The following is a 25,464-nucleotide window of genomic DNA, read 5'->3' on the forward strand; positions in this document are numbered from 1 at the left end:
GCAGCAGCAGCTGTGGCTGCTTCAGGAGCTCCAGGCTCACAGATGGTGAGGAGATTGAGAGGCAGACCAGAGGAGGATTGTAATAATATTTTTACTGGCACTGAGACAGGATTCTTTTGCTTTGCCCTACTTGGATCTGGGTTGCAATAGTAAGTGGCAGTACTGGGGCAAGGAGAAGCACTGGCTTGGCAAAGCATGTGGCATCTGTGGAGAGAGTCCTCCTCAGAGTTCCAAGGCAGAAAAGAGTGCTTGTAGTTACTCACAGAAAAAAATCACAGGCCAGGAGAGGAGTAAACACCTTTTCTTTGATCATACCAGCTTAGAAGAACTGAAAATTTACAGGTGCCTAGAAGTAACTCTAACAACAGCTGCACAAAACCCCTGAAACTTGAGACAGAGCACTCTCCACTCTGGAAGCAGAGGTCTACCTTGACAAAGAACTCAAAAGTCAAGTAATTGGCTGGAGAGATGAGCAAAGAGTACAAAAATAATCAGACTATAGAATCTTATTTTGGTAACAAAGAAGATCAAAACATATGACTAGAAGACAACAAAGTCAAAGCTTACATCCAAAACATCCAAGAAACATATGAATTGGTCTCAGGATGTGGAGGATCTCAAAAAGGAATTTGAAAATCAAGTAAGAGAAGTAGAGGAAAAATTTGGAAGAGAAATAACAGTGATACAAGAAAATTATGAAAAGTGAGTCAACAGCTTGCTAAAAGAGACCCCAAATATATTGAAGAAAATAGCACCTTAAAAATAGACTAACTGAAATGGCAAAAGAGGTCCAAAAAGCCAATGAGGAGAAGAATACCTTAAAAAGTAGAACTGATCAAATGGAAAAGAAGGCCCAAAATCTCTCTGAAGAAAAGAAAATTCCTTAAAAATTGGAATGGAACAAATGGAAGCTAATGGCTTCATGAGAAATTTAGAAATTATAAAAGAGAACCAAAACAAATGAAAAAATAGAAGATGATGTTAACTATCTCATTGGAAAAACTACTGACCTGAAAAATAGATCTAGGAGAGAAAATTTAAAAAGTATTGGACTATCTGAAAGCCATGATCAACAACACAAAAAAAGAGCCTAGACATCATCTTTCTAGAAATTATCAAGGAAAACTTCCCTGATATTCTAGAACCAGAGGGTAAAATAGAAATTAAAAGAATCTACTAATTGCTTCTTGAAGAAAATCCCCAAAGGAAACCTCCTAGGAATATTGTAGCTGAATTCCAGAGTTCCCTGTTCAAGGAGAAAATATTGCAACCAACCAGAAAGGAACAACTCAAGCACTGTGGAAACATAATCAGGATAACAGAAGATCTAGCAGCTTCTACATTAAGGGACTGAAGAGCTTGGAACATGATATTCTAGAAGTTAAATGAGCTAGTATTAAAAGCAAGAATTGCCTATCTAGCAAAACTTCAAGGAGAAAAATGAATATTCAATGAAATAGAGGTTTTTCAAGCATTCTTGCTGAAAAGATGTGAACTGAATTGACTTTCAAATATTAGAGTCAAAGAAAGCATGGAAAAGGTAAACAGGAAAGAGAAATCATAAGGGACTTATTAAAGCTGAACTGTTTATATTCCTATATGGAAAATGATATTTTTAACTTGTGATACTTTTCTCAGTATTAGGGTAGTTGAAGGGAATGCATATATGTGTGGGTATACAAGCACATGAATATATGTACATATATACATAGATGTGAATGTGTATGTATGTATGTGTATATCTATGTAGACAGAGGGCCCAGGGTGAGTTGGATATGAAAGGATGACATATAAAAAATAAAATTAAGGAGTGAAAGAGGGATATATTGGGAGAAGGAAAAAGGGAGCAATAGAATGGAGCAAATTGTCTCATATAATAGAGGCAAGAGAAAGTGGTACAAAAGAGGGTAAGAGAGGATAGGTGAAAGGGAATGAATCAATCTTACTGTCATTGGATTTGGCTTAAGAAGGGAATAATATACACACCCAAATGGGTATCTTACCCTGCAGGAAAGTATTGTGTAAAGGCTAAAGGGGAGTGATGATCAAAGGGATGGAAGAATGGTGGAGGGGATAGTTCAGAAAAGAAACACTTTTGAAAAGGGACAGACTCAAGGGAGAAAAGAGAATAATAAGTGGTGGGATACAATGAAGGGGAATATAGTTAGTTTTTCACATTATGACTACTATGAAAATATTTTACATAACTACTCATATGTAAACTCTATTGAATTTACTGCCTTCTCACTGAGGGTGGGTGGGGAGGGAAAATGGGAGAGAATCTGAAATGCAAAGTTTTAAAATACATATGTTAAAACTGGTTTTTACAATCAATTGGGAAATAAGATATACAGGCAATGATGTATAGATATCTATCTTGCCCTGCAAGAAAGTAAGGGTGAAAAGGATAAAGGGAGTGATAGAAAGGAGGGTAAGTGGTAATCAGTAAGCATGCCATCTTGGGGTGGAGGGTAGTGGAGAGATGGTGAGAAAATTTGGAACTCAAAATCTTGTGGAAATTAAAGTTGAAAACTGAAAATAAATAAATTAATTAAAAACAAAACAAAAATAGAGTAGAATAGAAAGTTAATGGGACATTAAATACATTGAAGAAAAATCAAAGAAGCATTCAATAATTTGTCAAACCTTTGGTATTGTTGAGGGGAAGCCAGGTGTGGAGGGATGACTGGAATTGTCTTCTCATCTCTATTAATTATGTCCTAAGTGACCTTGGACAATCTATTTTCCCTCTAAGTTTCCTCATTTGTAAAATAAGGATGTTTGACTAGGTGATCTCCAAGCTTTACAACTTCTGACAAGTGATCTCATGATCCAAATATATTTTATTGAGATGCTGCTGAAAAGAATTGATTTTTCTCATATTCCATTGCACAGGTGCTTCCAGAACTCCAGTGTGTCAAAGTATTTTATGAAACTTTTCTCCATTCGGAATGAGAGCATCTCATTGACATATTCTGAAGATTGTTTATACCTAAATATTTACACACCAGCTAACCTGACAAAGAAATCCAATTTACCGGTAAGAAGCCTAGGAAGGGGTTGACTATGATTTGAAATCAATAGATGAGTCATGGTTACCTCTTATTTCTACAGTACAGGACAACAAGGAAACAGCCCTTAATCTGGAGGGAGTAGCAATATATTAAGATCTCCCTTTGGTCAGATCTCCTTTGATTAGATTGCATGATCTTAAAAAGTTCATTTAGTTTTATCTGCTCCACCTCAGTTTTCCTCAGCCATAGCCTAGGACAGGGGTAATATGTACTTGTATTTGGGAGGAAACAATAAATAGTAAAATAATAAAATAATACATACAACAAAGTTTTAAATGGTCTCTAGGTCTCTTCCTTTTCCAATACTTCCACCACATACTGCTAAAATCATCTTATTCCTAAAGCTCAGATGAGACCCTGTCACTTTCTTGTTATTATCAGTAATACTAATAATAATAACTTGCTTCAGAATTGTGAGGATCAAATGAGATAATGTTGGTAAACCTATCTTTCCAGTCTTATTCTAAATTACTCTCATTCAATTATTCTTCAGATCAGTTTAAAATAGCATTTGAATTTTCTCTTAAACATAACTTCTATCTCCCAACTTGGTGCCTTTGCACAGGCTATCCCTGGTGCCTGGCATACCTTTCTTCTCCATCTCTACCTCTTAGAATCCCTAGCTCCCTTCAAAGCTCCATTCAAATTCCATCCTCTCTAATTTCAGGTCATTCTTTATCCCCCAGTTTATAGTTGCCTCACAAAATAATTATCTTCAATCTTTTTTTATACATATCTATATCTATATCTATATCTATATCTATATCTATATCTATCTATCTATCTATCTATCTATCTATCTATCTATCTATCTATCTATCTATCTATCCTTACACATACATGTATGGTCTCGTCTTCTAAAATGTGATCCTCTAAAGCATGGAAACTGGTTTTGTTCTTGTTTCCCCAACACAAAGTGTGGTGTCTGATATAAACTATATGCTTAATAAATGTCTGTTGATTGATTGATTGCCTTATATTTGCAAAATACCTTCATGCATATTCTTCCATTTTTTTAAATGAATGACTGCCTACGTGCATGTGAAAGCATCTCCATGGAGTAACATGGAACAGAATGTCAGTGGTACAGGAAAGTTTAAGAATCACAATCATCATACCAATGGATAATTTAGGATTTAGAAAAGGAAAATCATTTTTCTTGGGTCACAGAACAAGCTAGTGAAATAGTCAATCCCAGAATATTGGTCTCTTGATTCCTATTCCAGGACATTTTCTACTATATAACTAAAAAAGGGTTATGTGGATTATATAATCTGGGCAGCGTACACATTCATTTTCAGAAGTTCTTTTTCATTCTGAGGTCTTTGATCCACGCAATTTTCCTCCTCATTTCCTAGGTGATGGTATGGATCTATGGAGGGAAGTTGCTGCTGGGTGAGGCTTCAACCTATGATGGATTGGTCCTCTCAACCCTTGAGAATGTAGTTGTGGTGACCGTTCAGTACCGCTTGGGAATCTTTGGGTTCTTTAGGTAAGATTTGGAATCCAGGAATTCAAATGTCACTCAGCAAGGATTGTCAACCTACATATCTGAAGTTTTCTGACTAATTCTTATGTATCATATTTGAAAAGCATTAATATGACTTTAACTCTAACAGAGAATATTTTTATTTACTACATTTACTTTCCTAGAACCTGGTATAAATGTGGGCCTATTGTACGGCTTCTATAATGTAATCTTAAAGTCACAGGGTCTGTGGTAAGTCCATGCCAGGTGCTCTATTGTCATATAATTAATGTCAATGTCACTGCCACCTTGTCGTTGGCCATATGTAGCCACGGGTATCAGATGATATCCATCCAATTCATCAAGGATTGGTTAAAGAGACTTTATGTATTTGATCATTCTTTTTGTATATATTGAGTATCTTCTATATGTGAACCATATAATTCAAATTAACAAGCATTTATTAAAAATGCCTAGTATGATCATAACTGATGATTGAGAGAGGGAGTTGGACAAAGCTAGGAATGTCAGTAATCTTGGATTACTTGGATGACATAGGTCATGGAGTTAACAGAAGAAATTAGAAGACCTGATTATTGTCCTCATAATACTTACATCTAATGCAGAAAGGAGGAACTATTTACAGGATATAAAAATAATCAGGTTGAAAGCTAAACTGGTTTTGCTGGAGGTATGGAGGCTCATCATTACACCAAATTTTCCCAGGTAGCTAGTTTTCCCTAATATTGATGCCAATATTTTCAATTTATTATATTTGTTATTAAATTTGCCCCTCACCTAAATTTAGTTACTTGCTACTTTTATAAATTTTATAGATTAAGAAAATAAGGCTTAAATATATTATTTGCCCATGAATATATAGTTAAGTATCAAAGCCCATATTTGAAACGTTTCTCCTATTAGTGAATATTCTTTCTACTATAGTACCTCTCATTTCTTGACACAAACTTTTCATCAGAAGGCCCATCCTTTGATAGCCATTCCCCCCTTCCCATCCATCCATCCATCCATCCATCCATCCATCCATCCATCCATCCATCCATCCATCCATACATACATGTATACATACATACATACATACATACATATGTTAATCTATCCATCTCCTCTCCTTCCCTTTGCAGCACTGGAGATGAACATGCTTCAGGGAACTGGGGTTGCTTAGACCAAGTGGCAGCACTCCATTGGGTCCAGAAGAATATTGACAACTTTGGAGGAGACCCAGGCTCAGTGACCATCTTTGGTGAAGATTCAGGAGGTTTTACTGCTTCAGCTTTGGTGAGATTTCAGAGTGCCATGCTTTGATTCAGAGGGTTCTGTCAATGTTTCTGAACTCAGCGTGGGACCCCAAGTAACACAGAGATTTCTGGTATAAAAAGAGACTTTGGCACTTGCAACAGTATGTAATAACTATTTTTGATTCAAGACAGTGAATTTCTTCACTGACTAGATAGTAGAATACCTTTGACTTAAATACAGAACTGACCATGCCACAATTTTGATTTTAGACAGCAAATAATAAAGATTTATGGAAGTATAGAAAGGATTCATTTTTTACAATGGTGTTCTTTTATAATAACACTAGCTACAATTATTTTTACATAGAGCTTTAAAATTATTTTCCTCACAGACACCATATAAAGTAGGTAATACACACATTATTTTTTTTTATTTTTTAAAGATGAGAAAACTGAGGTGCATATAGACATAATGGCTTTAGTCTCACTGTCATGGAGTGTATGAGCTGAAACTCAAGCCATATCTCTATATTCTAAATTCAGTGTTCTTTCCATGTACACTAAGTAGTTCAGAGTATCATGAAAAATCTCCATAATTCTCCTCAAGATAGTCCAAACAAACTTTATGAAACTAGCACACTCTTGACCATATTTAATTGGCACCTAAAGTATAGAACTATGACTGGTCTTGACCTACAGGCAGTCAGACAAGAACTCCACAGAGATTTCCCTGCTAGTAAGTGACCCCTTCTACAGAATTTCTGGGGTTCCAATATTAGAATTCATTGCCTTAAGTTTGCTCCCCACTTATAATTCAAATGTCGCTTGGAATGGTAGCATATTATGTCCAACTGGCCATTGACACCTCCATGTGAATATATTTATCATGTGTTTTCCTATGAACAGATTTTGATAGGGTGAAGAGGAGAAGTTCTGAGAAAACTAGGCTTTAGATGAAAAAGCAAGGAAGTAATGAGTGGGGAGAAAGGGAATAAATGGAGTGTCTAAAGCTCCTGGGAAAAAATTAACTTTAAAGTTTTACTCAAAATTTTTTTATAAACCAGCCTGCTACACATTTGTGATTCAAGTAGCTCATTCTTGTGTTAATAGATTTGTCTTTTAGAAATTTTCATTGAGAAACTAAATTCACAGATTTATACATAATTGATATTGGAAATATCACTTCCCAAGGCCTAAGAAGAAAAAAAATCTTTAATTTGTTTATTATCATCCCATTTCAGTAAGGTGATCATCCCAAGATATTTTCTGGGTATAAGCAATCTTGCCTTGACCCATCCAACCAGGAGGCTCTTGAACCATGGCATAAAGAGCCATTTTGGCATCTGGGAAAAGTAACATGAAACACGTCTTTAAATCAATATTTTAAGACAAACTGGAGGTAAAGGAAAAAGACCTGAGGAACAAAAACAATAACAAAAAACAAAAACTGTGGAGGGAAAGGTCATAGTACACTTATGCCTTCATGCTAAAAGAACTTATTAAATTTAGGCTATATGCAAGACCATGTACTAAACTAAGAGATACAAGGACAAAAATACAGACCCTGCCTTCAAAAAGTTTCTATTTTACTTCAGGGAAACAAAATGAATACAGATGAGTCAGAGACTACAGTTAGGAAGGCCTCTGTTCAGTAAAGAAGGAGAGCACAGCAGAGCTAAAATGGAGTGTGAGCCAAGGGGAGGAAGTTTGCCCTCTGTTGGTTTCTTATTTTCGTTGATTTTTAGGAAGATTCTAGGCAGAATTTAAACCTATGATTTCATTAGTAATGGGAACTCCTGAAGAGGAAAAAATAAAAATCCTTAATTTTTCTGCAGCTTAAAAGTTGTTATAAATTCTCTAAGTTTAGACTTAAAGAACTCTCTAATGGTACAGACAAGTTAAGACATTTGTCAAGGGTCACATAGCCAGTGGGTGTCCAGGGAAGAACTTGAACCCAGATTTCCCAACTCTAAGTCTGGGCTTGCATACACTATACCAAACCCTCTGTGTCTAATTTAGTAAATTACTTTAATAATTAATAGCTGAAGTCGTGTTTTTTTTAATTCTAGTGATGGAAGAGGCCATATGTTAGCATCCCCTAAATTTTATGCTCAGAGTAAAGTCATGGTTGTACTAACCTAGTTATCGTGTGGCTCTTTAATTGTAATTTCATTTCCATCATTGTTCTCTCAGGTTCTCTCTCCTTTGAGCAAGAATCTCTTCCACAGAGCCATTTTCCAGAGTGGAGTTATCCTTGAAAAATCTCTGTTCACTGACAATGTCAAACCAATTACTGAGGTAGGTCCCTATATTATATGCCATTTAAAATACTTGACTGCATTTATATACATAATGTGGTCAAAGCTAGAACAAGACGTGCAAATTTAGAGAATCTACCCCAAATATTCACATGAATTATTTATGCCCAACCTGTGTTAGAGCATTCTGAGCTTGTATGGGTCTGATCAGTTCCAAATGTATGGACTGTAGCTTGACTCTAACATAGTGATATCACTTCGGTCCTCTTTGACAACAAAACAAGGTGAAAACTGAAAGGGACATTAGAAGTCATTTATTCTAACCACTTCATTTTCCTTTAGAATGAAGGCCCTGAGAGAGAAAGAGATTTACCCATGTTACAGAGGAAGCAAGGGGTAGAGGCAGGACTTGAATACAGATCTTCTGACTTCAGATCCAGCACTATACCATGTTGTCACACATCCGGGCACATAGTGCTTTGGGTAAAACTATTCTATCCCAAAGGCTCATAGGAAAAAATATTCCCTGTTATATTTTGTTACAGAAAATTGCAGCTCTTGCTGGATGTAAAACAACCACATCAGCCATCTTGGTTCAGTGTATGAGGCAGAAGACAGAGGAGGAGATCCTGAACATAACTGAGGAAATGGTAGGTAATTAAAAGTCCTTACCTCTTGCCCCTTTAAAAACTTTCATTGTATGTGGTCGCTTCAGCCTCTCAATTTCTACCATGCAGTGTGGATGTTTTCCAATGGCCAATATGCTCTGATTTCTGGAATGGTAAATAGCAATTTTGGGGGGTGTGTGTTAAAATATTTTTTGCCATAGCCCTCCTAACTGCACTGTTGGGAGCGGATGTCATGGTTGGTAAGAAGGCCAGAAAAGAATTCACCTCCTATACTCCATGTAGTAGACCATCTGGAAGCTTCCTATTTTATTAGTTGGATGCCAGATTTTGTTGTTTCTTTGCTGAGTATTCCAAGCACTACAGAAAGTATCTCTATTTTGGCACAAGGTGAAAAAAACTTGCTTATCCTATCCTAGTTACAGCTCCAATTTTTACAAACTCTACAGACCCTCATTGACTCGAGAATCATCTAAGTCATGGTTTGGGAAATGAATTTCTGGGTTTTACTTCTAATGTCCACAACTCTTATTATAAGAGTCTGGGCCAGAAAACCATTTGAGTTTCCTCCCCCTGAATTAAAGTATCTTAGAGAATACAGATGAGTCAGAGGCTACTGATTGGAAAGCCTCCTTTCAGTGGAGGAGGGGAGCATGGCAGAGCTAAAATGGTGTGTGAGAGCTAAGGGAGGGGAAGTGCGCCATCTGTTGGTTTCTTATTTTGGCTGTTTTTTAGGTAGATTCTAGGCAGAGTTCAAACCTATGATTTCATTAGTAATGGGAACTCCAAAAGAGGAAAAAAATCCTTAATTTTAAGAAGTCTAAGATATGGGGACAGTAACCTGTGTATCTGATAGCTATACAGAACTAGAGATCTTGAGGCCTTCCCTGAAGAGGGGGATATTTGCCATGTGAACTATTTGCTTTCTCAGTGAAGTCAAGCTGACCCTGGATTAAGATTGTTTCCACACATGAGGACAAAATGCAGTCCTGGGATGGTTATTTAGATCTATTCAAGCCCCAAGTACATTGGGATCATAACTCAGACAAATGAAGACAAAGCAGTTTGTTAAGCCTAGAATAATTTGTATATTTGCTACACTTCTCTACTTTGCACATGTGGTAACAGTTTATCAGCAACAGTTGAGGGATCTTGGGAGAATCTGGAGATCACAGAGATGTAGAGAACAAGCATCAGGCATGGTCATAATGCAATGATGGCCCTCTTGCTGCATGAGTTTTAACAACGTTGATATAATTTATACCAAAGGCAATCTTTACTTTAGGCTTATTGAGTAGATAATGTTGTCCTTTTTTCTTTGCTTTCTTTCTTAGAATGGAGGCCAAGTATTATGTGGGGTGGTGATGGGCTATAAAAGAATAGATTTATTCAACAAATTGAGAAAGGAGTGCCACTACTCATTTCTAGGACAATTTACCTCACCTGTATTTTCTTCCAAGGCCTGTGATGTGTTAGGGGTAAGTAGGAGGGAGAAGATTTTGAAATCATGGTTCCAAGCATGATTTCCTAGAGGCCTTGTTACTCTCTTTGTGATTTCACAGCTTGACTTTGCCAGGAGGTGTTGGAGACCAGAAATCTTGTGCATTTCTTCCATGAGCACCTTCTTGAGAACACTGTGAGAATGAATTTCATTATCAAGTGAATTAGTAAGATCAACTCTTTCTAGGAAATTTCTCTCACCCATTCTTCTTTTTTTGTCTTCACAGAAGTTATTACAGTTGGATTTCACAGGAGATCCCACAAAGGTAAATTATTTTTGTTATTTTAATTTTAACTCTTGGTTCCTTTCAGTTAGTCAGTCAGCTAATAAACATTTTATAAGCATCTACTATGTGAGGAGCATTGCGATAAGTGGTATAATTCTAGTTTCTAAGTTCTAGTTAAGTACAGAAAAGGCAATCATCTCTGAATGCAATATCCTTTAACTGAAGCTCTTCTCACTCTCTAGACACAGTAACACATACCTGAAACTTCCTCTTCAGGAATCTGGGACTGACCTTTTCAGTTTCAGAGTAGCCTCTAGATGACGAATTCTTGATGTGATATGATGTGATGTGATGTGATGTGTGTGTTTGTGTGTGTAATGGAGTCCTTTGGCTATTGGAAGGGGTTTGAATGTTTTAAAATCATAAAATAAAATATGTAAAATTATGAGTGAAATAAATTATGTTGAAAAAAAAGTTTATCTATCTATCTATTTTTAAAACCCTAAATTCAGAGGTACCAGTTAAGAAATCCTGGTAAGGTTTTATATAACATATCCCCTACCATCCTAAAATATTTTTCAAAATAGTTCTACAGATGAGGATGCCAGAAGTAACCTTTTCTTTTTTATTCATGTCAGACAATGTGAAGTCAATAAACATTCGAGATAAGGGAAACTTTTTAGGTGGGTCAAAGATGACTTACATGTTCTCCAAGATGAAATGAAGGCTCCAAGCAATTAAAGCTATTCTTGCCAATCTCTCCCACCCATTGTATAACCTAAGAAAACAACTGTGATTGCAATAGGAAGCTTTTTCTTTGTGCTAATTATTAGGTGGAAAATATCTGAGATTGATTGGCCATTTGAGATTCCAAGCCTTGTTGACTCATTTCCCTAGCCTACCTCTCATAATCTTTACTACAAAGTTATCTGGCCTCTTAGGCAAGTTAGAGTATGTAGATGACATTAAGACTACATCTTTTCTTCAATATTTTCCTAAAATTCCAAGAAGTCCTCTTGAATTAAGCAGAAGAGGCTTTATGATAAATTCCCTTCAACCCCACTGTCTCTATGTATGGTCCTTTAAATCTTTCTACCTCTTTGCTCCATGACTGTACTCAAGTCCTGATTTGTACACAATATAAATATTTCCTTTATTCTTGTTTCAGTTACCATATTCCATTGATAGTATACCTATGCAGTCTGGTTTGCATTTGTGGCAGTGTGCTATAGAGGAAAGTCTTCCGGTTTAAAATCAGGAAAACTGGGATTCATCTATATGGCTGGGCTTTGCCACTTTCCCCTTAGAGCCTCAATTTTCTCATTTGTAAAAGAATGTGATGCAGAATTTCTTACCCTATAGATGAACATAAAAACTTCTTAAGGGCAGGACTGTTTGGGTTCCAGCTCTGGAATCCATCTATCATTAACACATAATTATAAAAATGTCCATAAAATAGAATGTTTGTTGAATAAGGGAGTTGGACTAAGTGATCCCAAGGGTCCCTTCCAGGTCTGTCTTATGATTCTGTGATATCCTTGAACCTCAATTTGCTTATATGCATGTTAATGAAGTATAATAGTCCTTCCACTGGCTATCTCATGACATTGCCAGAACCAAATGAGGTCATAGATACCTATGTGACTTATAAATGAGAAAGTGCTATACTCATACCATGAACAATTTTATTCCTGGATTCACAGAATCATAGAATTTGAGCATTGGAAAGACCCTTATTAGCACTCATCTAGTTCAACTCATACCTGAGAGGACTCCTCTCTACCACGTGGTACCTGATGAGTGAGATCTAACTTCTTCTTGTGGACCTCCAATAAGAGAGAAATCGCTACCACCCAAGGAAGTCCAGTCCAATTTTAGTTATTGTTGTTCAATTGTTTCAGTCAAGTTCAACTCTGTGTCCTTATCTGGAGCTGTATCTACTGTGCCACCTACTTGCATATATTCCATTTTTGAACAGCTCTAATTAAGAGATTTTTTTTTCCTGTCATGAAGCCTAAATGATTTCTTCAGAACTTTCCCTCATTGCTCCTGATTTTACGTTCTGGAATAATTCTCAAACTTGTACCTGACTGTCATTCACATACTTGAACATGGGAAGCATTAGCTTACCCTTCCCCCCAAGACTTGTGTTTTGCAATATTTTCAACAAATCTTTATATGTCATGGATTTCAATCCCTTTACCATTTTGACTGCTCTTCTCTGGGTGCCCTCCAACTTATCAATATTCTTTGTAAATAAAGGTGTTCATAATTGAGCAAAGTACTTGGGATGATGTCTGATGAGGCCAAAATACAGTGGGATTATCACCTTCTTATTCCTGGAAATTATGCCTCTCTTAATGCAACCTAAGAAAACATTAGGTTTTTGTTTGTTTGTTTGTTTTTACTTCTACACCCTACTGCTGATCCATATTGTCTTTGTAAAAAGTCTCTAGATCTTTTTCATGCAAATTGCTATCTAACCATATCTTCCCTGTATTTTAATTAAAGAATTTATTTTTGAATTAATGTGTAAGATTTACCATTTATTCCCACAAATTCAATTTTGTCAGATTCAGCCCAATGCTCTTTCAAGAAAATTTTGAATCCTGACTATATTTCAGTGTGTTAGCTTGCCCTTCTATCTTTGGATCATGTGCAAATTTGATACTTATATAATATATACCTTTATCAAAATCAATGATAAGAGCTTCAACAGCACACAGCCAGGCAGGGGTCCCTGGAACACTCCAATGGGCATCACTTGCCTATGTGATACTGAACCATTGTAATGTTAAGGGAATTTGAAAATCTTCCCTGCACTTTAATAGGCACATATAGTCCTGACCCAGATCAGGCTCTGGGCTATGGGGAGTTTCCAATTAAGTGCTGGGGCACAATAATTTTTAAATTCCTTGGCACTCAGTCAATCAGATATATAGTCTTTGATATGCATTCTGGGAGGTTAGTGTCTTGCTTTGAGGGTTCCCTTATGAGAAGGACCTTGTGATTCCCTGATTGAGACTCTGCGTGGTTATATGTTCAGGACTCCCTAACTGCTCAGATGTAAAGGCTCCCTCAATTTCTATATATTTCTATGATGTATGTAAAGTTTGTAGTCATATCGCTTTGATTCAGGCATCCAGAGACCTGTCTGTTTGTCTTTATGCTAATTTCTCTGCTTTTTATCTCTGTATTTTCTCTTCTTGCATTTTCTCTGACGTTCAGGGTGCTGACTTTTCCCCTGAACTCATGATTGTAATTAAAGAAGATTTTTGACCTCTTAAAAATTGCTGTCCTTTAAGAAATGCAAATCCCAGAAGCTGTGCTGGTAGGCCATCTTGAATGTGCCAGGGTTCTTGCTGTTACAACCATCAAGGGTGAAGGCCCTCCCGATTATGCCAAAGAAATGAGATTAAGAAATGAAGCATATTTAGCCTGGAGAAAGGAAGAGAGAGGAAGGACACAGTAGCTGTGTTGAGGTAGTTGAAGAGCTGTCACATAGGAAAGCAATTTGATTTTTTTTCCCTTTTGACTCTAGAGATCACCTGCAGGGGCAATAGTAGAAGCTACAGAGGCTTGGTATAAAAGAAAACTTTGTAATATGTAGAACTATTTAAAAACACAGTAAGTTGCCTGAGGAGGGGCATTACAGAGGAATTCTAGTTCATATTTAGGTTGGAATAGACAGCCTCTGAGCTCTCATGATTCTCACTCTAAGATCTGGAAATTCTGGGACAGGATGAAAAAGCCAAACAAGCAAAATACAATGAGTGCTAACTAGTCAGTTGAATCTAAGATGATATGTGTGTTATATGTGTGAGTGAGTATGGGCATGGGTATGTGTAGATGTATATCATGTATGCATGTATAACCATACATATATCCATACATACACACATGTATATATTATACATATACATCGATTACATGATGCTTTTTTCTTATGTGTTTCTACAATATGTGTATATTAATATACATATATTATCTGAGCATTTCTATATGTCTTCATACAAATATGTGTGTGCTTTATATATTTCTATGAACATGTGTTATGATACTAGTTCAGTTCTGTTTTTGATTGCTCCATAATTCTGTGAGGTACATATTAAAAGGACCATCCCACCTTACAGATAAAGAAATTGAGATTTAGAGATGGAAAGGGATTTTGGACTTCTGGTTGCTTCTGAGCTTTTAAGGGAAAGAAATCTATATAAGTTACAACGACCTAGGGATCCCTGCCTAATAAAGTGGCACTTAAACTTGACCCTGAAAAGATGAGGAAACAACATAGTCTTATCCAATAATTTCTCCCAAGGATATCCTTTATAATGGATTTGATTTTATACAATAATGCTTTCCTGCATTTTCGACCACACAACGATTAAATTGTTTTTTTTTTATGTCCTAATCTGTTATGCTGAAATTAGTTGCAAGAAAGTCAGAAATAATTTATTCAAAAGTAGAAATTCAGTGGTGAGATAAATGCAATGCCCACAACTGTACTTGCAATTCTGACCCCAAGAGTAAAATTTCAGGTCCCTTTCCCTGCTGACCTTACCAAAGGATAAGGAGACAGGGTCCCTGCATAAGCTATATAGAATTGACATAAAAATGAATTCATTCTGGGTTGGGGAAAAGCACCCCACCTATATTACTACACTTTTTTTCTTCCAGAAATATATGTACATTCCTACAGTTTTGGATGGAGTATTTTTCCCCAAAAGCCCAAAAGAGCTCCTGGAAGAAAAGCAACCTGTTGACATTTCCTTCATGATGGGAATCACCAGTGATGAGATTGGCTCGTTTAGTCACACTGTAAGAGCATTGTTTTTATTCCAGAATCTTGTGTTCTCCTTTTCTACCAAAGACCAGAAATTCCCCATTGGTTAAACTGAGAAAAGGCTTCATTCAGTGTGTTGGGACTCCTCTGCTACTGATTCTGAGTTAGCAGCCCTACATTTCTCTCCCCCAGCACGGGACTCCATTTCTAAGGAATTGCTTGAGGTAGTTGTTAAGTCGTTGCAGAGGTGAAACTTTTGTTTAGTGCTCTCCTACTCAAAGAATCTTAGAACATTGGAGTTGGAAGCCACAGATTCCAAACCACTCATTATCCAGATGAGAAAACTAAGGCCCATTTAATGAAGAGAAGGCCTCAGACTGGTGTATTGTGTTAATGTCAGAACAAGGATTAGAGTCCAGATCTTCTCCCATTTTGTATTCTATCCTATGATCCATAAAGCATATAATGTTCTTGTTATCCATAGAGATTCCCTCCTATTAAAGTCAGAAATTTTTGTATGAAATCTTGGATTTGAACCTTTCTATTTCCTCAGTGTGGAAGCAATATTACACTGCAGAAAGAGTACCAGATTTGAGATCTGTAGACATGTGTTTAAATCCTGGTTCTGTCACTAGCTTTTATGTGACCATGTGTATATCATTTAATGCTCTTTTGTGATCTTCAATTTCCTTATCTGTGAAAATGAATTGGATGAACTAGATTAAGAAATTATTCATTTCTAAATCTTGTGGAAAATTAACTCACTAAAATGGTGAGGTATTCTATGAAATATAGCTGTAGTTACTCATGTGTAAATGGTTCAAGGCTACCTCTACCAGGTACCTCTACAGATTCCAAAAAGTGACATCCAAGCAAACTAATAGAATGTGGTTCTAATATCAGTTAGTTCCCCTTCAAGTTTATTGCTATATCAGGAAACTAGAAGCTGTTCATTGACCAACCCCCTGGCCACCATGGGAATCCCTGTTCTGTATTCCTGGAAGAAATGGCATAAATGCTACTTTTAAGAGTTGAAAAAGTGCTATTTTTCTCATTTTTCTTTTTACTTGTGTGGTTTCCTGAGATATTTGTTGAATCATGTTAATCCATTAATCTAACCCTACTCTTCAGAGAAATATACTTCAAATTTGAAGTTAAAATAAAATCATTTTCCTCATTTTATCACATAGTTTTAATTACTCTCATTAACCATTAATGCTTTATAAGAATGTTGGTTCTTTTCTTTTTCTCAGGCACAGGGAAGTCCTCTGTCAAAGGATGGATTGGACCAAGAGACAGCAACAGCACTATTATGGGCCTTCTATCCACTTGTTGTAAGGATTTTAGAGACATAAATTATAAGATCTTGGAGGAATTTAAAACATAGATGGCCAGTGTTTAAAATAAAACTCAGAACATAGAATTTTAGCACTTAAGGGACCTCAAAGCCCAGTGAGCACAAAGCCCTCATTTGAGAGATAGGGAAACTGAGGCCAAGATAAGTAAAGCATTTTCCCAAAGGTCACACATCTAGCCTATGATGGAGCTGGGACTTAAACACACGCCTCTTGATGCCCATTCCAGTGCAATTTCCATAGCACCATTATTCTTTCCATCTCAGGGCAGACACTAAGTACTCAAAGTAGTTTAACTGATAGATGTCCCTTTAGGTTAGAAAACTGAAACCTTTGTGTTTTGTTTTATATTTTTAAAGCAGATTTTGACATAAGTGTCAGAGGGCAAAATATTTTAAGATATAACATTCAAAAACTAAATCTATTACACATAAAGAAAAAAAAGAGGTGTGTCCCTCTCACTTCTAAGGCAAAACCAGTGAAAGAATGCACATAATGAGTTCATCATATCTTCTCTAACCAACACCTCCACTTAGTTTGGAAGTATTCTTTTTATCTTTAAAGTAATACAATAGCATTTTGCTTATATCTTTTTTTAGGTGTTTATCCAAATATATGTTATGTTATACTTATGTGTTGCTGTTCTAACTCCCTCTTAGATTATAAATTCTAGGAGGGGAAGATAGGGATAGGACTTGACTTGTGATTTTATTGGAAATTCCTGATGAGAAAAATTCTTCTTCCAATTCATGTTGGCAACTTCTCCATAACTTATAGTTTTAGAGAAGACCCTTTAGCACCAAGAAACTAAGTGACTTGTTCAGAGTCACAAAGCCAGTGTGTTTCCAGAGGCAGGGTTTGACCCCAAGTAGTAACTCCCTATCTACCATGTAATGCAGTAGGAAATCTTTCTTCTTCATCTCTATGTTCTGATTAATGTTTACACAGGGACCCAGCAAAAAAGTAAGAGTCCTTAAAATAGGCATCTTCCTCCAAGTGACAATAATGTATTCCACAAAAACAAGATTTGAGATGAGATATTTCAAGTTAAATTAACAATAAATAATATTACAAATAAGTTATAGGCTTGAACAATACATGGCAGGATTTCATAACATTATGAATGGGCTTGTTTATAATGCATCCACAATGTTGTGGAAGGTGTGAGTTGTAGCAACTTTAAGTAAGATATCAGCTCAATGGAGAGATGAAAAGATGGATAAATGAGAGAAATGAATGAATGTGTTCTTGATCACATTTCCCTCCTTGCTCCATTGACCATTTCAGGAAATCCCCAAAAACCTTACTTCTGTGGTAACTCAGGAATATCTTGGAGTGACAGATGATCCTGTCAAAAAGCAACATCTTTTTCTGGACATGATAGGAGATTTAACGGTGGGGATCCCAACTGTGATTTTGGCTCAGTATTACAGGGGTAAGTTTCTGAGAAATATGAAGGAGGGGGTCGTGATACAACATGGTATATCTCTTCCAATTTTTAGGGAGAGATATCAGCTCACTCCACAGCTACTTGGGACACACCCTACCCAGAAACATTTTAGAGACTTTCCCATATAATAAAAAGTTTAGGGATTTGAAGAACTGAATTGAAATTCTTGCTTGAATATTTCCTCAGAAGAAATGCATAGTACCAGGACATGAAGTTTATCATGCAGGAGATAGGAACAGATTTTGAGAAAGGGGCATTGCTTAACCTAGATTAGGGACATTGGTCAGGTAGGGGGGAGGAGCACTCTGAACAACATTTCAATGGTAACCATGGTTGATAAATATTGACTACATGGTATTCAGTTATCTCTTCAACATCATAATATTCCCCACAATGATTTCCATGTATTATGGGTTTGCAAAGAAATTAAATGGAAACTTTGGGGAAGTTTTGCAAAAACCTCAGATGATACAGGGAAAGTTTAGAAAATCAGAAATGCATATCTAGAAATGTATAGTGTTTTAAAATATCAATTCAAATTTTATAGTAAGGTATTATAAGCACTCCATAAAAGAAAAATAAAAAAAAATTCAGAATTCTTCTCTGGTGTGAAGGAAGGTCAAAAAATTAATTCTGATTTTGTAGATCATGGGGAACCCATACACCTGACCCCCAAGATGTGGAAGTGGTAACTATATAAGACTTTATAGCTGGTAGCACTTAGCTGCTTGAGCCCCTTCCCTTTGCAATTCAGGATGCTGAGAGTCAAAGAGAAGGTGACATGACCTTCTCAAAATTACACCTGTTGTGTGAACAACTAGATCAGGCTGCCTTTATCCAGCACTGGCTAGATGACTATATTGGGATGGTACCAAGGGAATTTCCATGGGAAATTGAAGTCTGAAAAAGGTGGACTCAATGCTCACAGCCAGATCCAAGATTCTCTATCATGAAGGCAGGGCTCATGCTTTTAATGAATTACTCTGGGATAAGCCACAACTTTAGAAACACCATACTTCATTCAATGTAGGCCATTATTCTGCTTGCCTCTATTGACACTTCAGTTACGTTGTATGTCCTGGACCTAGGCTTTCATATTATTAAAATGGCTTAATGTCCCAGAGCACAAAACCTTTTTTTTATAACTTTCTAAAGGGAGTTTCAGGAGTTGCATTTATGATAAAATACTCTAGAATTTCCCACCACTTTCTTTCCTTTCAGATTTAGGTGCACCCACCTATCTGTACGAATATCAGCATCGGCCAAGTATTTGGAGAAACGTGGAACCACCTTCATTCAGGGCAAACCATGGCGATGATCTCTTCTTTATGTTTGGGTCTCCATTTTTAAGAGGTAATAGATCTTTATTCATATATAAGCTTCATAAAAATATTACCTACCAGCCTTTTCTGAAAAATAACCTTTAGTCCTTACACGTGTTCAACCCCTTTAGGTTACCAAAGTGCCTTCCTATCCTTTATCTCATTTGGTCCTCACTCACCCCTGTGAGGTAGAAAGAATGATTTATTATTCCCAAATTATAGATGATAAAACTGAAGGGCAGAGAGTGAATTAGCTTAAGTATGGTGTGTTAGAATTGGAACTAGAACAAACATCTGGCTCTTCACCAAAAGTCTTCAAGCAGAGAGTAGATGACCACTCATCAGAAAGATAGATGGCAGTCTTGTCCTGAGTGGGTTGGATTAGAGGACATCTGAGGCCCCTTCTGACTGTGAGATTCTCTGATGTTGAGCAGAATGCCACAAGTATTCGAGAGAGCTCTGCTCCAGGACTCTGATTTCCTTTAATGACTGTCCTGCTTTAGAAAGTGAGGTCAGGAGAGCAGAGGGCATTCATCCTTCAAAATCAAAGAACCCATCAGTGCTCTTGACATTTATTCTGTGACCGTATTGTTCCACCTCCTTCCATTAGAGTTTGGCCCTTGAAAAGCTAGGCACAAGCAACTTTCCAGAGGACTGCTGCTGCGAACAGCTTTCAAGTTTCTGATGACACAGTATAGCACACTTTCTATTTATTCAATAACAAATCAGAGCAAAACATTCAGAGAAAATTAAGGTGCAGCATTCACAATATTACAACTTATCCCAGAAAAACAAAATACAGCATTCAAAATGACTTATCACTAAAATGGCCACATAGTTTTCAACAAAGTGGTCACAATAGTTTTCAACAAACTACAATTATTTAGTCAATCACAAAATCCTTAATTCAATCACAAAGTACAAAAGTCAAAGTTCTCCACCTGTAGGTCACAGTAAATCATAATCTTCCCAGTCAGTACACAGTATCCAAATAAAGTCTTCTTTCAGCTTGACTTGAGGCTGGCTCTCCCATGGTCCCAAATCTAACTGTCATCTTAATTCAAAGGCAGGCAGCTCCCAGTTCCTTGTCCAGCCCCTTGTGCAGTTCTTCGTCCAGTTCCTGTTCCATATTGAAGTTTATGGTATCCAGTCCACTTCAAGTCCTTCACAGTTCCTGTTTCTGGGAAGACAAAGCACAAGTTTTCTCCTTCTTGACTCTGCCACCACAAGAGTCCTCTTCTCAGTTTTTTCTTCTGTTTCTAGTCCTGGGGCTCTCCTTATATAGTCATTAGCTCCTCCCCAGGAGTTCACAAGTTCTGGGGTTCACAAGTTGTGGGGTTCACACATTCCGTTTCTTAACAGATTGACACAAGGCTCAAAAGAAATTTGAACTGAAATGAGGTGTTAATTCAATAGCTGAAACAAGGTGTGAACTACTTCTGTGCTTGACATTACAGGCCTTTATACTTTTCTCCAGTTTTCTGTTTAATATATTAGGTTCTAATTGACTTCATGGGGCTCCCTAAGGACTTCCTAAGTATTTCCCACTCAGAAAAAAAAAAATAACTGACCCAATTTTTCTCTTGATTTTACTTTTCCATTGTGGTACCATGAATAGCCTTCAGATAGAATGTTAATACTACCTATAACCCAGTTTTAGATGCCTATCTGGAATGGGATATAATTACAACAATAGATTTGAAGACTTAGAATTTGGGTTCAAATCCTGCTTCTGTTACTTATATGATCTTGGGAATTTCATGTAACCTCTTCTTTGTCTCTTAGCTTCCCAAAGTGTAAAAAGAAGAGGCTCAACTAGATCAGTCCTAACAGCTTTAAAATCTCATATATCATGCAATCAATATTTGTCCTCCATGGTTAAGGTTAATGTGTTGTCTGGGAAGAACACACAGGAAAAGAGGCATTGTGTAAAGGAGAGGTCCAGAAGTTTGGAAGGAGGAGAGAGTTCTAAAGAGGCAATAAGATATGAAAGCAAAGATAAACTTTGCAGTTACGTTCATTGACACTTTCTAATCCAATTCTCATACCTATAATCCTCATTTTCAGATGGTTTCTCAGAAGAGGAGAAGCAACTTAGCGGGAGGATGATGAAATATTGGGGCAATTTTGCTCGGAATGGGTGAGATTCAGAACAAAACATTTTTATTGATATCTTTTATTTTTATATCATCTATTCTTCCCAATATATTCCTCCTTCCTTCCCCAATTCTTGAGCTTTCTCTGATAATAATCATGAAGAGAGGAAAGAACAGTTCAGCAAAATTAACTAAGTTATGAACCTTATCTGACATTAAATTATGAAATACCTATTCATGGTCCCCCACCTCTGCAAAATAAGAAGGGTGTGGAAAAATTCGCACATCTCTTCTTTAAAATCAAACTTGGCCATTGCAATGTCCCAACATTCAATTTTTAAGTGTCATTATTATTCTTTCAATTTATATTTTTAGTCACCCTATAGGTTTTTTATGGCTCTGCTTTCTCCTTTTACATCAGTTCACATATTCTCATGTTTCTGTACATGTATCAAATTCATTATTTCTTCACCTCAATACTATTCCATTGCATCCATGTACCGCAACATATTTAGACATTCTTCAATCTGTGTTGGAATGTGGACTTTGACCACCAATTCTATTATATATATATTTACCTTTTGGATCTTTATTTTTTGTCATTAACCTCTTTGAAGCAAATTATTATAATGGGCTTTTTAGATGACAGAGTATCAACATTTTGCTCACTTTATTTGTGTAATTCCAAATTGTTTCCTAGAATAGTTGGAGCATTCTGCAGTTCCACCAATAATTCATTAGCTTGCCTGTCCTTCTTCGACCTCTCTTAACATTGGCTTTTCTTGGGGCAACCAGGTAGCACAGCAAGTAAGTGCACCAGCCCCAGAGTTGGGATGCATATAGTCAAGTATAGGATTTGTAAATATTTTCACATTATACATTAGTCAGGTTATAAAGACAGATTGTATCAGATGGGATGAAAAATGGCAAAGAGGACATAAAACCAAACAAGAAAAGGAAAAAGATCAGGCATTTTGCTTCCATCTGGATATAAACTCAGTTCTTTCTAGTCTTTTCTCTGGATGCACACATTTCTCTCCATCATGAGTTTTTTGGGGTTGACTTATATATCACTGCATTGCTGAGAAGAGGCCAGTCTATCAAAGTTGGTCATCACACATACGTTGTGTCTGTAATTGTGTACAAATTTCTCCTGGTTCTACTCTTCTAACTCAGCATCAGTTAGTATAGGCCTCTCCAGGTAAATATGAAGCCCATCTGCTACTCTTTTCTTATAACACAATAGTATTCCATAATATGCATACACCACAACTTGTTCAGCCATTCCCTAATTGATGGGCACCCCCTTAATTTCCAATCTTTGTCATCACAAAAAGAGCTGCTATAAACATTTTTGTACATATGGGCCTTCCTCCCACTTCTATGATCTCTTTGGGATATAACCCTAGGAGTGGTATTGCTGGATCAAAGGGTATGAAAGTATTTATAGCCCTTTGGGCATAGTTCCAGATTTCTCTCCAGAAAGGCTGGATCAGTTCACAACTCCACCAACAATGCATTAGTGTTCCAATTTGCCCACATCCTCCACAGCATTTGTCATTTTCCTGTTTTATCATCTTAGCCAATCTGACTGGTGAGATGTGGTACCTCAGAGTTGTTTTGATTTGCATTTTTCTAATCAATAGTGATTTAGAGCATTTCTTCATGTGCTTATAGATATCTTTAATTTCTTTCTCTGAAATTTTCCTGTTCATATCCTTTGAATATTTATCAATTGGGGAATGACTTGTATTCTTATAAATTTGACTCAATTCTCTGTATATTTTAGAAATGAGTCCTTTGTCAGAGACATAGGTTATAAAGATTCTTTCCCAATTTCCCATCTCCCCCTTAATCTTGGTTACATTGGCTTTGTTGTACAGAAGCTTTTCAATTTCATGTAGTCAAAATTATCCATTTTACATTTTATAATGTTCTCTAATTCTTGTTTAGTCATTAAGTCTTTCCCTCTCCACAAATTTGACAAGTAAACTATTCCTTGTTTTCAGAGACTGCTTACAGTATCAACCTTTATACCTAGATCATGCACACATTTAGACTTGATTTTGGTATATGGTGTTAGATAATGGTCTATGCCCAGTTTCTGCCATACTATATTCCAGTTTTCCCAGCAGATTTTGTCAAATAGTGAGTTCTTATCCCAAAGACTAGGGTCTTGGGGTTTATCAAAAAAATAGATTAATATAGTCATTGACTTCTGAATCTCGTGTGCCTCATCTATTCCATTGGTCCACTCCTCTATTCCTCAGCCTGTACCAAATAGTTTTGATGACTGCTGCTTTATAATACAGACCGAAATATGGTATAGCTAGTCCACCTTCTCTAGCATTTCTTTTCAATAATTCCTTTGATATTCTGGACCATTTATTCTTCCAAATGGATTTTGTTACTATTTTTTCTAGCTCTATAAAGTAGTTTTTTGGTAAATTAATTGGTATGGCACTAAATATATATTTTAATTTAGGTAAAATTGTCATTTTTAATATATTAGCTCGACCCAGCCATGAGCAATTGATATTTTTCCAATTAGTTAGATCTGACTTTATTTGTGTGAAAAGTGTTTTGTAGTTGTGGTCACATAGGTCCTGGGGTTGTTTTGGCAGGTAGATTCCCAAATATTTTATAATGTCTACAGTAACTTTAAATGGGATTTCTCTTTCTATCTCTTGCTGTTGAATTTCATTGGAAATATATAGGAATGCTGAGGATTTATGTGGGTTTATTTTATATCCTGCAACTCTGTCAAATTTATTTATTGTCTCAAGTAGTTTTTTACTTGATTCTCTAGGATTCTATAAGTATATCATCATATCATCTATAAAGAGTGATAGCTTGGTTTCTTCCTTGCCTAATTTGATTCCTTTGATTTCTTTTTCTTCTCTAATTGCTACTGCTAACATTTCTAGTACCAGATTGAATAAGAGGGGTGATAGTGGACACCTTTAATTCACCCCTGATCTTATGGGAAATGATTCCAGCTTCTCCCCATTACATATGATACTTGCTGCTGGCTTTAAATAGATGCTATCTATTATTTTAAGGAAAGCTCCATTTATTCCTATACTTTCTAATGTTTTTAATAGGAATGGATGTTGTGTTTTGTCAAAAGCCTTTTCTGCCTCTATTGAGATGATCATGTGGTTTCTGCTAGTTTTATGGTTGACATGATCAATTATTCTGATGGTTTTCCTAATATTAAACCATCCTTGCTTTCCTGGAATAAATCCTACCTGATCAAAGTGTATTATTGTTGAGATAAGTTGCTGTAGTCTTTTTGCTAGTATTTTATTTACAATTTTTGAATCTATATTCATGAGGGATATTGGTCTATAATTTTCTTTCTCTGTTTTATCTCTTCCTTATTTAGGTATCAGTACCATATTTCTGTCATAAAAAGAATCTGGTTGGACTCCTTCACTAATTTTCCTGAATAGTTTGTAGAGTATTGTAATCAATTGTTCTTTAAATGTTGGATAGAATTCACTAGCAAATCCATCTAGCCCTGGAGATTTTTTCCTAGGGAGTTGACTGATGGCTTGTTCAATTTCTTTTTCTGAGATGGGGTTATTTAAGTAATTTACTTCCTCTTCAGTTAATCTGGGCAACTTGTGTTTAGGTAAATATTCATCCATTTCCCTAAGATTGTAAACTTTATATGCATACAATTGGGAAAAATAATTCCTAATTATTGTTTTGATTTCCTCTTCATTGGAGGTAGATTTGGCCTTTTTATTTTTGACACTCATAATTTGGTTTTCTTCTTTCTTTTTTTTTTATCATATTGACTAAGGGTCTATCAATTTTCTTGTTTTTTTCATGAAACCAGCTCTTAGTTTTATTTATTAATTCAATAGTTTTCTTAATTTCAATTTTATTAATCTCTCCTTTGGTTTCCAGTATTTCTAATTTAGTATTTAATTGGGGATTTTGAATTTGTTCTTTTTCTAGGTTTTCAGTTGTATGCCCAATTCGTTGACCTCCCTTTTCTCTAATTTAGTCATTTATGCACTCAGGGATATAAAACT

General features: G+C 36.2%; 1 protein-coding gene across 1 annotated transcript in view; it reads left to right on the forward strand.

The window, feature by feature from the left end:
• Positions 1-25,464, forward strand: part of LOC138157032 (liver carboxylesterase 1-like) — a 44,176-nt gene that overhangs the window by 11,595 nt on the left and 7,117 nt on the right. Inside the window, exons 3-13 of the mRNA XM_069082451.1 lie at positions 2,896-3,040; positions 4,433-4,566; positions 5,688-5,841; positions 7,995-8,099; positions 8,605-8,709; positions 10,413-10,451; positions 15,090-15,230; positions 16,449-16,529; positions 17,838-17,985; positions 19,222-19,353; positions 21,390-21,462. Of these exons, the coding sequence (XP_068938552.1) occupies positions 2,896-3,040; positions 4,433-4,566; positions 5,688-5,841; positions 7,995-8,099; positions 8,605-8,709; positions 10,413-10,451; positions 15,090-15,230; positions 16,449-16,529; positions 17,838-17,985; positions 19,222-19,353; positions 21,390-21,462 (1,257 nt within the window). The remainder of the gene's footprint in view (positions 1-2,895; positions 3,041-4,432; positions 4,567-5,687; positions 5,842-7,994; positions 8,100-8,604; positions 8,710-10,412; positions 10,452-15,089; positions 15,231-16,448; positions 16,530-17,837; positions 17,986-19,221; positions 19,354-21,389; positions 21,463-25,464) is intronic.

This window comes from Petaurus breviceps, unplaced genomic scaffold (genome assembly GCF_028583685.1).
Source record: "Petaurus breviceps papuanus isolate PSGF00001 unplaced genomic scaffold, PetGlider_PUasm1.0 171, whole genome shotgun sequence".
NCBI classification, from domain to species: Eukaryota; Metazoa; Chordata; class Mammalia; order Diprotodontia; family Petauridae; genus Petaurus; species Petaurus breviceps.